At 45.3% G+C, this 14,348-nt stretch overlaps 1 protein-coding gene across 4 annotated transcripts in view; it reads left to right on the top strand.

Moving 5' to 3' along the window:
* The window catches only part of Vps13d (vacuolar protein sorting 13 homolog D), a 223,505-nt gene that overhangs the window by 148,855 nt on the left and 60,302 nt on the right, over positions 1–14,348 (top strand). For all 4 annotated transcript variants that reach the window (XM_029475921.1, XM_029475919.1, XM_029475918.1 and 1 more), the window contains 2 exons: positions 1,265–1,399; positions 2,465–2,632. In XM_029475921.1, the coding sequence (XP_029331781.1) occupies positions 1,265–1,399; positions 2,465–2,632 (303 nt within the window). The remainder of the gene's footprint in view (positions 1–1,264; positions 1,400–2,464; positions 2,633–14,348) is intronic.

The following is a 14,348-nucleotide window of genomic DNA, read 5'->3' as shown; positions in this document are numbered from 1 at the left end:
CGTTATTGATGAGAACATAGAACGGGGGGCTTTACTAGACTACTGAAAAAGGTTCGAGCTTTCCTGGCTCCTCTGTGAAACTTTTTGGCAGTATATACTCAGGTTGAACATGCTCATTCTTTATTAGCCAGCAGCTCCAGTCCTCCTAGACATGCACCAAACAAAACAAAACAAAACAACACATGGAGAGCCACCCAAAGGACTTGGGGATGTTTCAGCTACTTTATTCATAGGAGTAAATCTCAGTGGTCGGGTGTGGCAGTACACACCTTTGACCCTAACACTATGGAAGCAGAGACAGGAGGATCTCTGTAAGTCTAGAGCCAGCTTGGTGTACAAAAAAGTTCCGGACTACGTAGAGAACCCTGTCTGTCTCAAAACACCACCTAACTCTCCACCAACACTAATGGTTAAATGGGTATTACTTGTATGATGTAATATGTAAAAATGAAAATTAATAAGATATACTATATACAACAGCATACAGTGCAAATCAGGACAACATAATCTGTAGAGAAAAGAAATAGTTTGTACAGGGGGCAGGCTGTTTTTAAGGCAGAAAAGACAATTTACTTTCTGACCTTGGGGCTGCTGCGATGGTTTAGTAGTTAAAGCTCTTACCATTGTGACCAAGAGGACTGGAGTCAGGATCCCAGAACACTACGTAAAATCTGAGGGGGCATGCTGTCCTGTCTACAATTCCAGTCTTGGAAAGCAGAGAAGAGATGCCTGGAGCAAGCTTGCTAGTAAGACTGGCTGTCTGGGAGTTCTGAGATGATGGGAATACTCTACCTCAAAGAACAAGATGGAAGACAGTCAAGGAAGACTCATACCAGCTTTGTATTTCAACACATACACACTTCCACATGTGCGCACATGATTATGCCCAATTCTCCCCCCCACAACACACACATACACACCACATATACAGGAACATGCAAGTGACAATAAGAGGGAGAAGAAAACAAATTGAGTGTTGTTTGTTATGGCTGCGCTGTCCCTGTGCAGTGTGCATTAGTCAGAAAGGAGGGCATGTCAAATACAGGTTCAAACAGACCAGAAGGAATTCTACTATGAGCCTGGCAGTGTTTGCTGCTGTAATGTTGAGATATACATGACTTTGGGTAATAGAAATTTATATATTTTTTCCGTCATATTTTACTTTTGTAATTATAGGGGAAATCCTTATATCTAGGTAGTAATTCTTAGTTCTTAGTCTTTCATGGATTCTAGAATTATGTAGTTTCCTTTCTTCCCCACCTAGGCCCTGAAAAGCACCCTAGGATTCCCACTGATTCGGTTTGAAGATGCTGTGATTAATCTGGACCCCTTCACTCGGGTGCATCCGTATGAGACCAAGGAGTTCATCATCAATGACATCCTCAAGCACTTCCAGGAGGTGTGTGAGCAGACGGGAGGGATGTAAGCAGACAGGAGGGGTGGGAAAGGGTCAGGTGGGAACAGTCAGGGCCAAGCAGCTTCATCTTAGGTATTGGGGATCTGTCACTTAGATGTCACTACTGTGTCGCGTCTCAAGAGTCAGCGCTCTCTCTCTCTCTCACACACACACACAAAAGATACCTTAAGAATCCCAAGATTGACTTAAGAACTGTTTGTCTTGTTCCTCAGAGCCAGTCCCGGGGACTCCTCTAGGTTAGGCACAGCTCGTTGTGGTTTTAGTTGATGCTTCAGTGACAGCACAGAGTCCTGTGAACTCTTTATGTGCTAGGCATGGCTTGCTTTCAACAACCACACCACTGTTTAATGCCTCTGAGGGCCTTGACCTGGAATTGAACTTATGTTTTTTTTTTTTAACCAAATTAGACATTTTCCATTTTGTATTTTTAATCTAGACTGTACAGCCCCAAATATAGAGCCTTTAGTGGATCATCAGATCATACAGAATTTGTTAGTTTCCACAGTCAAAGCTTATTCCATCTTGCTTCTTTTTCTGCCCTCCTCATTTCCTAATGAGGAAATATTTCCCCAACTGCCTCTAAGGTTCATGAGCAGGTACATCTGGAATCAGGGATCAGGCAGGCAAAGGCCCAGTGAGAATTTGCTTGCCAAGCCTGAACCCTCTCTCCTCACATGCTCCAGCTAAGTATAGACTCGAGAGCCTGCTCCCTCCTTCCTCTTGCCTGATTTCTCCTAGCAGAGATCATGGGAAGGGGAGTATAATGCTTGTTCATAAAAATTCCCAAAGGATCTTTTCAGTCTCACAGCTACTTTTATTCTCCTAGCTATCTGTGACACATATTTTTTTATGTGTATTGGAACCAGTCCCTAGTGTGTGTGTTGAGTGAAGTTTAGGGCCATCCATGAGAGCCCAGGAGGTCATTAGCAGGTGATGACGACTGAAAATGTCATTGTTGACAGTACTGGAGGATGAGACAGATGCCAACTATCTTTTCTTGGGGACACTGGCACTGACATGGCTTTCCTCCCCCTTTCCATTCCACAGGAACTCCTTAGCCAGGCAGCTCGGATCCTAGGATCAGTAGACTTCCTTGGCAATCCCATGGGCCTTTTGAATGATGTATCTGAAGGGGTCACTGGACTGATAAAGTATGGAAATGTCGGGGGCCTCATAAGAAATGTTACCCATGGAGTGTCAAATTCTGCCGCCAAGGTAAGGGAATATTGATGAAATCACACTATTAGCCTTAAGAGACCTCTGTGTCACTGGAGTTTCACTGGTGTATAGCTGGCCTGGAGAAGCTGCAATCACAACCTCGGGTTCCTTGATGCAATGGCTTACCTTCCTTCCACTAAGGAGGCCTGCCAGGCAGGTCATGTTCCATCGTGTTTCATTTCCTAGCCCAGCTCTGTGGCTTGCCTGGTCACTGTAGTAGTCTCCTTCCCAACACCAACAGAATGAGCTGGACTTTTGTGAACCTGAAATTAAGGGGTTGGGGTCTGGCCCATGCCCTCCTTAGTGTAAGTAAAATCCACAAACCAAACAGAATAAAATTGGACTGTGCCTTCTCCCTAAGATATACTAACTAATTCCCACAACTTCGTGGAAAGTCTGAACTAAATGAGTTCCAATAATGTAGTGGCCTTGTACGCCATGTGAAACCAGCTGTGGGAGGACAATGGGGCTGTGCTCCTGAGCCTTGCAACCCAGTGACCTCTTGGTTCCCAGGCATCTTGCTTGGTGGGTGTTTCGTTGGTCTACTGTTGGTATCCAGTAGCTGGTTCTGTGTGAGAAGCTGAGAGCAGTGGAGGTGGCTGAGTATAGCTGCTGTTTCATGGCATATGCAAGTTGTCTGAGAGCCCATCTTGTTCCTGGGGCCTGACTCCTTCCTGTCCCTCTTTGCTCCACTGTCTGTTCATGCAGACATTGGCCTGTCATTCATGAGGGAGACCTGAGGAAGCACTTGTTTATACTTGGTTACTCCTTCCTATGGGCCTGACTCCTATGAGGCACAGGTGATACTCCACCATGAACTGCTGAGAGGAAAAGTGGCTCTGGCAGGGTACCCTCATCCCTCCCTTTCTACCTCACCCCATGCTCTAGTTGGGAAGGTGCAGTTGAATAGTTTTTCTTTGTTATGTGATCCTGATCATAAGGCATGTGGGGTGGGAATGAGGTGTCTTTTTCTAGAGTGTCACCAGGGAGGATAGTCTCCCTCAGATTAGTGTCTGAGGCTGTGCTATGACTTGATCACTGAAAGTGCTCACCCTGTGTGGGTGTACTGGCTAATTTTGTGTCAACTTGACACAGCTGGAGTTATCACAGAGAAAGGAGCTTCAGTTGAGGAAATGCCTCCATGAGATCCAACTGTAAGGCATTTTCTCAATTAGTGATCAAGGGGGAAAGGCCCCTTGTGGGTGGGACCATCCCTGGGCTGGTAGTCTTGGGTTCTATAAGAGAGTAGGCTGAGCAAGCCAGGGGAGGCAAGCCAGTAAAGAATATCCCTCCATGGCCTCTGCATCAGCTCCTGCTTTCTGACCTGTTTGAGTTCCAGTCCTGACTTCCTTTGGTGATGAACAGCAGCATGGAAGTATAAGCCAAATAAACCCTTTCCTCCCCAACATGCTTCTTGGTCATGATGTTTGTGCAGGAATAGAAACCCTGACTAAGACAGTGGGTCAGCACAGAGAAATGTTGCTTTCAGAATAAGAGAAGAGGGAAGAAGAAAGAATTCTTCAGATTACAACTTGGAAGCTAGTAAAGTCAGGACAGGATGTGAAAGACAGTTCCCATCTCTTCTGGAGTCTTTCTTATGCTGCTCTCAGCCCCACACATTATAATGCAGTGCAGCTCAGCTTCTGAGCACTTTATTTAGTCAGCCAATGCCCTGCAACATTCTGTTGTAAACACTCTACTTAAAGCTTTTATATATCTTACTGGATGTCCTACTTTATATTGTTATTTCTTTTGCATAAGGGGCTTTCCAGGGCTTGACTTCAAACTTTGTTCACTGTGTGTTTAGTCGGCTTATTTCATGAGTTCATCTTGTCCTTAGTAAGTCAAGCAGTATTGGAGTTTTAGGCTGCTACTGAGGGAAATTGCTTTCTAACTTATTTTGATGAACCCTGGGTTTGTTATGACAAAGGAAAGTCCATCTAGCTGCAAGACAGAAAGTTCATACTTCACATGGTGGGTCTGTCTGCGGAGACCAGGTCAGACCATCTCTGGTGCTGTATGTGTGGCTGCGCTAATGCTCTCCATCTTCCTGTAGTTCTGAGTGTTGAAACCAGACCTTCATTGTCGGTTTGCTGAGCTGTTTTGCTTGCTTCTCTGTATTCATTAGGGAGTCTGAGGAAGTGCAGGTGACACAGGAATCAAGTCTGGCATGAGGAGAGTATTTAGAGATTCAGAGTTCCAGGGAGGAAGAGGGCAGAAGGTGACCCTGCCCCTCATGAAACCACTGTCAGACACCCAGCTTTGCTGTGGTGTTGAAGTTAGTTTGTTGTGACTTGGACAAAGCACTGATAGTTCTGGGGCATTCCTGGTGCCAACAGCGTTAAAGGTGCTGGGTCAGGGCAGAGCATAGCACTGCCACGTGGCATACTCTTCCTTATAAATCCTTACTGAATGTCTTCTGTCTGTCAGGCCTGCCACAGATGGACCCTTGCCACTCACTGCCTTGTTGGAGTTAATCTCTACCCCACAAATCAGGAAGTGAGGCTTAAAGGGCTTGGAAACATTTTCAAGGTCAAATAACAAAAAAAATGAGTGGACTTGATGTAAGTCCAGCTCCATACCCTCTCCCCTTATCTTCCCTTGTGTGTCTAAGGTTCTTTTTCAGACATTTTAGAGAGTAGAAAACAGTAGCACCTTCCACTGGAAGCTTGCTACTAGACAGAGACGTTGCTCTTTTAGCTGCGGAGTCTACTGCTGTCCTGTCTCCCATCATGTTCTCACCTGCAGGGCTTAGGTGGGTTTGATGCCTGTGATCACCCTCTCCACAGGCAGTCAGAGCTTAGTGCTTGCAAGTGTGGCTCTGGTCTGGTGACGCTGGCTGTCCAGGCAACTCAGTTAGTTAGTTAGGCATTGTTAGTCCCAGTGTATCAGTGGGGCTCCCAGGTAAGGGGTGGCCGCAGTGAGCAGGTAGGTGCCTACAGAAGCTTTGTCTTTCTTGGATCACTCTTTCTTTTTTAAAGTTCCACACATTGCTACAGTGTATTTTGATCATGTCCATCCACTACTTCCTCTTCCCCACTCCCCCTAGTTGCCCCTTTGTCTCCCTCCAACTTCCAGTCCCCCTCTTCGTTCTTTTCCTGGTTCTTCCTAAACCCCGAGTACAATTAGTATTGCTTATATTTGCATGGGTGTGGGGTCATCCACGGTGGCATGGACAAGTTATCAGCAGACATGTCCCTCAAAGAAGGTTGAGTTTCCCTCAGCCGTCAGCTGGCAGGAAGGAGCTCCTTTACCGGACCCTGCCTCACTGACTTAAACTTTACACATGATCCTTAACTCTAAGGTTATGGCAGACATTTCCCGAATATTGAAAAACAAAACAATAGGCTAAAGAGTAAACAAAAGAAAATATCATAGCCAGGAGTGGTGACACATCCTCAAAGCCTAGCACTCAGGAGTCTGAGGCAGGAGAATCTTGAGTTTGAGACAAGCAAACTCAAGAGAGGCTACTGAGTGAGATGCTGTCTGAGCAAACACGCCAAACAGAGGCCCTGCCTGCTGCTCTTGGTGTGAACTGTCAAGGGTTTTAGCAACTCTGTAGATCAATAGGGGCAGGTGGAGAATGAGGCTGGCCTTGAATGACTTCCACAGAATCCAGCTAGGACCTCAGATGATGTGTTCTCCTGCTTCTTTGCTCCCTATTTTGGGCAGCAGTGTACCATTGAGCCATTTCCCCTGTGCTGGCCCTTTGTCCCAGGAAACCAGATCTAGGACATGGCAGTGGTCAGAGGACCCAGACTTTCCTATTTCAGAGCTTCTCTGACAGGCCCTGTTCCAGTGCCTGCCTCGTATGTGGCCTTGCAGCAGACAGGGCAGGCAGCCCAACTGCCTTTGTTTAGGAACTAGTATTTGTTTGTGTTTGTGTTGCAGGCACTATATTTATAGGACTCAGATGAGACTAACACACTGTTTGTTCAAGGAGAAAGTTAGATCTTCGCACAAAAGAATGTTCTGTGTGGATTCTGAAGGGGAACGGCAATTTATGACTTGTGTCTGTTTTTGTCATTATGTGTGACTGTTCCATTTTATTGTCGAGCTGATTATCCCCATAATAGCTTTTCCATGTACCTATAATCGAGAAGTAGGTGGATGGCTTCTCGTAAGCATCAGGTTTTACTGTGTTTAAGTTGGCATGGTTTTAAGTTGAGCAAAATTTTCTTCAGACAGTGATCTACCCCTTAGAGAATGTAGGGTTTTCTGTCTTCAAAAACATTTTGATCCCAAGTCACCTGAAGGATTCCTTTTCCGGCTCAGATGAGGTATGTTCAGGTTGTCATATGTGGAGAAGTGACTCACATGTTTGAGATCAGAGTTTTTGCTTAATTTTCTTCTAATAACTTTGAAGGCTAAATGGATTCCCTTACTTTGAATTAAGTGTAGTTAGAGGCAGTTTTCTAGTGCTGCCTGACCCATCCTTGCTCAGATGAGTCTCAACCATCTGGGTAGTCAGAAGTGTGTTTGGTACAGGGGAGCGGATTGGTGGCATGGGAATCCCAAGTGACCAAGGTTCCCAAGAACAACTTAGGCATTTTCTCCTTCAGCTGAGCAGGGAACTCTACAGGCTGGCGGGAAGTGAATCACAACCCTTCGTTTCCTAGTGTTAGTCAGTCAAGTGTGGGGGCCTGAAGTTGTCACCTCAGCAGTGAGCAGCACACATTCCAAATTGCTGTACCTCATCACCCAGAAGAACAAGTGTATGGTAGAAGGACGCAAAGCAGGAAAAGATGAGAAGAAAAAGACCTCTGTGTCTCCTGGTGCAGTAGCTTTCCTATCTAAGTACAAATATGGCTACTAAAAGAAATTTAATATGATCAGACTTAGTAGTAAACCTTCATGCCCTTCCTGTCAGTGTCTGATCTTCCCAAAGTGTTGTGCAAAGTGAGTTGAAATGAACTATACTCAATTGTTACAATTTTCTGAAGGACACATCAACTGTTGTTGGCTATTGAAGATCAGGATCGCTGTCACTGGAAGATTCTATTTTCCTTGAGTTCTCTCACCTTTATAATTGGCATCTCTAAAATTTTCTATCTGCTTATAAGAAGTACTTTTTGGACCAATATCCTTGTTAAAAATCACAATGTGTAATCTGACTGGTCTTTAGACACCTTTCCTGGTGCCCCTTTTCTTGGAGTGGATGAGCTGAGTGGTAACTTTTGTGTGCTACTTCACTATTTTAAGCATTTCTAGGTAACTAGGATGTTTTAAAATACTAATGTTTTAAGGGTTGGAGAAATGACTCAGCTGGTAAGAGCACTGACCGCTTTTGCAGAGGACTTGAGTTCAGTTTCCAGCATCCACATGGTACCTCATAACTACCTCTACTTCCAGCTTCAGGGGATCTGATGCCCTCATGTGGCCTCTGTGGACACTCAGGCGCGCACACACACAAAATTAAAAATAATTTAAGAAAACAATATTTAACTTCATCTCAGAGTGCCTGAAACTGGGAAACGTTGTATTTCCCTCAGATCAGTTAGTGGTAGAATGTTTACTTGTTTTTCTCCCTTGCTTTTGCCTTTCATTCTTTCCTCCCCATGGTCTCTCCCATAGCTTTTAAACCTCTGTAGAGACACCTTGTGTCTCAGTCTTACAAGCAAGTGGCTCTCAGAGGCTTAGCAATTGAGTTTAAAAGCCAGGGGGAACACTGGAGACAGTGTTCTGAATTTATGCTTAGTTCCGTTGGTCTGCTCTGTAAGCTTAGTCCTCTTGGCCTGCTCCATAGTTTGCTTCTTGGAGTAAATTAAAACTTGTATTTACTCATTGGCACTCCTTGGCCCCTCACCATTTCTCCCTAGTCTCTGTTGGTCTTAGTCATTCTTCGTTGATGACATCTGAAGATAGGGAGAGGTTACTGCCACTATCTTACAGGTGAAGAAGAAGCAGAGATCTAGAAATAACTCCATCAAGATGATCTAACAGAAGCTGGTAGGCTTTGAATTTTTTCCTGGGTCCTCTAGCTTCTAGAACTTTGCTGGACATTTTTTCATGAGTCTTCCCTTGTGCTACAGAAATAGGCCTGGTCCTGGTCTTGGAGTCTCTCGTGTCAGTGCCCTCTGTGAGCCTTACTAGCAAATTCTCTGGCAGAGTGGCTTCAGAGCCAAGAAGCAAATGAAAATGACGTTCCTCTTATAGGCTTAGGAATTAACCAGGGTGTTATTTGTGTCATATTTGAGAAATCACAAAAAGCAAAGTGGAGGTAAAAAGAGATTGGAGCAGAATCTTTGTGGATGGAGAAGCTGCAAGAATTGGAGCTTATATCAAGTCATTATGTTAAAAAATCTAAACAGTGTTGGGGAAGAAAGACCATGGAAGAAAAAGGTACTTCTAGAAGACTAACAGGGCCTTTTCTTTGTCTTGCCCTGTAGTCAAAAGATAACATGCTCAGGCCTAGCTCATAGGGAACTAAGGGCATCCCAACATGACCACAGGAGAACACGGTTGTTCGGTACAGAAAAGCAGAGGGACACCACATTCACTCCAACAGGTATGTGGGAAATGTGATGTCTTCTTTCCTTTCAGTTCATCTCCAGTGGGGGAGCCCTCCTGTGCATTTCTAAGAAGGAAGTGTCTAATTTAGTGTGAGGAAAGTGACCATAAGGCAAACATTAGGAAGCGCCCAGAGAGTCAGGTAAAGGCAGGAAGACCACAGATGCTGTTCTGATCCCTCCCTTGTGTGTTATTCACCCTGATCTTATTCTCAGTGTTTTCCCTTTGTCTGTGGCACCCATCCCACACCTCACGTCCAAGGCTCTGTATTTATAAGGTCCAACCCAAATGTCACCAAACGTGCTCTTTTACTGCTTTGTTTCCCATGGCACTTCATGCTTCTGTTACAACAGCAACTGCTCCCTCCCTCCCTCCCTCCCTCCCTCCCTCCCCACCATGTGTGTTTGCCTGTATGTTTGAGAGAGAGAGAGAGCACACACATTCGTAGAGTAGGACTTCCTGCACAAGGGTGAGGGTTGCAGTGGGATCTGTACAGACTGGGAGCAGTCACATGGGAAAGTACTGTGGGGCCATAGGGCAAGAACACCCTGCTCTTCCTCAAGGACGAGGTCCAGGGCCTAAGGGAATGTGAAATGTAGATGTCTGCTTATTGCTTGCATCGGTGAGTAGACTTCAGGCTGCCCAAGGGCAAAGATCTTATCTGGAATTTTTGACTGATATTTCTTGTGACCAGCCATAAATATTTGCTATAGGAAAAATGGAAGTGAGCCAGTTGCATTGTATGGGGTGTCTCTTACTTGGCTCTGCATTTTTGCATTGTGTATGCTCAGCAAAGTTATGAAATAGAACACCAGCCTGCTTTTTATTATCTGTTGTTTAGTTTTTAATGTGAAATAAACAGAAACTGTAGAACGGTTGATTTACATGTCTGTCCTAAACATATCTGAAGCCTGCAGCTAACCAAAATAGAAACAGGGCACTCATTGGCTGAAGGACCACAAGTTTAAGGCCATCCTGAAAGATGCAGTGAGACCCCATCCCAGGAACATTGACTTGGAGGATGTGTCCTCTCACCCTGGTCCTCAGTTCTTACACATCCATCACACAGGGTTCCAGCAGGCTCTTACACATCCATCACACAGGGTTCCAGCAGGCTCTGGCTCTGGCTCTGGCTCTGCCCAACATGGCAAGAAGCCTTGGCGAACTGTCAGAAAGAGAAACAAACCTAGTTCCTCTATAGAGTTCCTCTGGACCTATTGAATAAAAGTGTGGGTGGGAAAGAGCTGTTTGCTTTCTTAGTGGGAAATACTTAGGTAAATTAAATTTATGTAATAAAACCTTAATTTGCAGGCATTAAATGTATACTGTTTTTTCAGAAGTGACTGTTAAGCAGAATGTGCTTTCAAAACCATTGTTTCAGTTCTGTTTTTGTTTTGGTTTTTTGTTTTGTTTTGTTTTGTTTTGTTTTTTGTGATGTTCAGAGCCAGGTATTATAGCCAGTTGAATGATTTCCTCTGTATTGGTAACTTGGAAATGGGCAAGGATTATGGCAAAGTCACAAAAGGAGGCATAGAGGCTCTGTGAAGATTTTATAGGCATTTAACCTTTGTAGCAGGCTCCTGTCACCATCTGATGTTCACACACTTAGACATTGGAGGTCAAGAATTATCCCCATTTGACAGATGAAAACGTTGAGTCACATTGTAAGTAATTAGCTTCTGGAGGGTCAAATGGAGCTCGCAGAAGAGAACAGGACTCTGGGCTCCTCTGCAGCCTCAGGCCATTTCCCACAGCAGTCACTGCTGCTTCCTCCTCAGGAGCTGGAACACTTTCATGTCGAACTCACTAGGCTTGCAACATCCCTATGGGGCCAGCAAGCCAGGCTGTCATCACTTTCCTCTGAGTGGTGAGAAAGTAAGTCACTAGCCTCAAATGGGGCAGTTAGCATTGGGTCAGGCTGCCAACCCCTCTCTGCCCTCTGGACAAAGCTACCCCCAGGGAGCCAGGAGAATCCTCCAGGAGCCCTCACTGCTTCCCTCACAGGTGGCTTCTCTCTCCTCATAGCCATGTTGGGTTGTGAAGGGTGGGCTCTAAGATGCCAGGTAAGTTCACAAGGCTGCAGTCACACATCCAGAGAGAAACAAAGGCAGGCAGAGTCTAATAACCCTTTTCTAGTGACATTAGTGACTTTGATTCTATGTTCTACATCCTGAGAAAAGGAAAATTTTAGACTGTTATAGAATAGTTGCCGAGAGAGACCAATCAAGTCAAATTAGTCAACGGACAGATGAATTGCCAGGCCTCTGAATACAAGAGGGGGAATTTGCTGCTTGTTTCTCTGTGGAATAATAATAATAATAATAATAATAATAATAATAATAAGACTGCTGTCAACTCAGTGTCACACACAGACCTAGTGACTTGTGTCAACCTAGAGTCACAGACACACAGAATAGACTTGAGGTCCAAATGCTGTTATGAAAACAGTATACATGGTGACAGACAGGAGCCTCTGTCTTCCCTAAGGGCATGTTATATTCTCAAGAAGTGTCAGTTTGCTGGACCTGGGGAGTTGGCCTTTCTCAGCTATAGACCAGAACTCAACCTCTGAGGATAGCAGACATGGGAAAGAATATCAAGGTTGGCACTGAGCCTCGCAGACCATTGAGGAGAAACCAAGACCCTGTCAGGATTCGCAGCTAGGTAGTCCCAGGGCCAGTTCTCAGTTGTAGGCTTTGCCCTGTGGCTGGGTGGGCAGCTTCAGGCTGCTTGCATTGCATCACATGTGGTACCTGTGCATGCACGTGCAAAGGCCACTGACCCCCAGGACCTGTTCTCCCTCCCCCCCACCCCCGCTTCCTTATTAGAGTTACAGGTTTGCTGTGCCTGGCTCTGAACTCAGGGCCTCATGTTTGCACAGCAGGCACCTTGCCCACCACTCTATTTCCCCAGCACCTTGTTTAACATTCTCTCTGTGGATTTTATGTATTTCTTTGACTGTCTTCCACAACAGACTAAGAAAGACAAGGATCTAAGTTGTTTCCTCTTATGCTTTTAGAGCTGTGCTGTATACAATGTGGAAAATGTCCTTGGGTTGTTGCTCTGACCCATCTGCTCACCTGTGTCAGGAGGGAGGCAGGGCTGCTTTGAAGCAACTCACCTAGCTAGTCTTTCAACAGGATCTAATCCAGCCAGTTAACCCAGGCAAAGCTGCACTTCCCACAAACAAAGCCAAGTAGGAAACCCTTCCTTAACCAGGCTTAGAAGACAGCTGGTGAGATGAGGCAGAGATGAACTTTAATAGGCACATAGTCTTTGGGGCCCAAATTTATCCGAGGGGTTCCTCTAATAAATGTTCATGGTTTACCTGTGTCTTGCTATTAACAGTTATTGTCACCAGTTCATTCTAAAGTCTATATAAAAAGAGAATCTAGGAATAGCCTGCCATAGGAAGAAGCCAGGCCTGTCATCTTTTGGGTGTGCAGCAAACCCAGAGAATGTAAAGGCTGTGTGCTCAGTGGGAATATGGCTATCTGAACCACAGGCCTTTGCTGAACTTCTCTTCCCTTCTGGATGTGCTGCTGGATGAAGTGCTGGTGCTGGGTGTTTTCTCCGTTGACTGTGGTCTCCTCTTTTGGCACAGGAGGCTCTGGATTGCTTTCCTATGACTTTGTGGGTGCCAGGAGTTGGGGCAAAGCAAAGCAGGGTGGGCTGGATACATCTGCATCCCGGATTTCATGGTTTTGGCCTTTGCCAAAGGCTGTCACTGTCAGGCCACTCCCAGCCACGGAGTCCTCACTGGAGTCAGTTTGTGAAACCTTAGCATTTTGTCTTTTTACCTTAATCCAGAACACTCTGACAAACCAGCCAACCAAATGGTGACTGAATCCTGACCCCTCTCTGGGACAGATGAGCACCGTTCCTACTTATGCCATTTCTGTCTCTCTGTTCTTGTTTTCATTCAGACCTGCATGCTCCCTCCATCTGGAGACTCTTCACAGCTGAGGTGTTTTGTCAGAGCAAGATTGCAAAGAGTTAACACTTTTGCTTTTTCGCAAAGTTATCTGTGAAGAGTATTAGTTGTTTAATAAAGCGTGCCTGCCCTCCCGATGAACCCGCCAGTGACTCTGCAGCTGGGGTCATTCCAAGTTCACGCGGTGGACTTTTGACTGCCTCTGTGTCTGTGAAAACAGCCGGCAGCTCCTGCGGGGATCATTCATTCAGGCCTGTAACATAAAACTATTGCCAATGGGCACCTGCTGGGCCAGCTTCCCCGGGAGGGTGGGGAGAGAAGATACCAAACTCCTCAGGCAGCTGTGGAGATAAGAGCCACTGGGGCTCAAGGGATTTCTAATCAGGCTTGCCCAGGACCCACATCAGGCCAGTAGGCTAGTGTCAGAGAATGTTAGCTAGCCAGGCCACTTGGATAGCCTGGGAGCAAATAAAGGCTTTGACAGGGGGAAGAGTCAGGAGGGGGGCAGGTCGAGGAAGAAGGGAGGAGAAGAGGGAGAAGAGGGTTGCAGAAGGAGGAAGAAAAATTTAAAGTACATTCCCAAAATTTCCAGCACATTCTTAATTCCTTAAAACAAGAAAACAGAGTCAGTCCATGGGTGTGAATATTTCTAATCTAAAATTGTTGTTCATTCCGCCTGGAACTGTATTTATTGGTTCTAACTGCTCATTTTGTTGAATTCATGTACCACCAAGAGCACATCTCGCTGAATTGACTCTGTCCTTGAAAACCTGCTGGACAGTAGCTTGTATCCCACACACTTATGGCTTTTACATATCCAGCAACAAATGTGCACATAGGGTATGGCCCAGATTTTTCCTCTTTGCTTGAAAAAAAAAATCCACCTGTCTGCTGGAAAAGATATGGCTGGGAGCTCTGAATAACTAAGTCCACACATGCTCTCGAATGTCAGCAGAGGAGATGCAGCAGTGTGGCACTGAAGGTCAGAGTGTACAATCTGGAGACTACTGGCCAGTTCTATCATAACACATATATTCAACATACTGTGCTTCAGAAAACATAAGTCACCTGTAAATGTTTGGTTTACATGCTCATCTATGTATTTACTTAGCATACATCTTCTCATCATTTCCAGTAAATAGTTAACTGTATTTACAGTTCTGGACTGTCCTAATCTGCCCATGATGATTCACTGCTCAAGAGCAGTTTTGTTCTCACAGAAGTCTTTCTTACTACATCTGATTCATTTCTCATAACTTTGTGCAAAGA

The sequence above is a fragment of the Mus caroli genome, chromosome 4 (assembly GCF_900094665.2).
Source record: "Mus caroli chromosome 4, CAROLI_EIJ_v1.1, whole genome shotgun sequence".
NCBI classification, from domain to species: Eukaryota; Metazoa; Chordata; class Mammalia; order Rodentia; family Muridae; genus Mus; species Mus caroli.
Note: the sequence above shows the minus strand (reverse complement) of the source record. Positions and strands in the feature narration are given on the sequence as shown.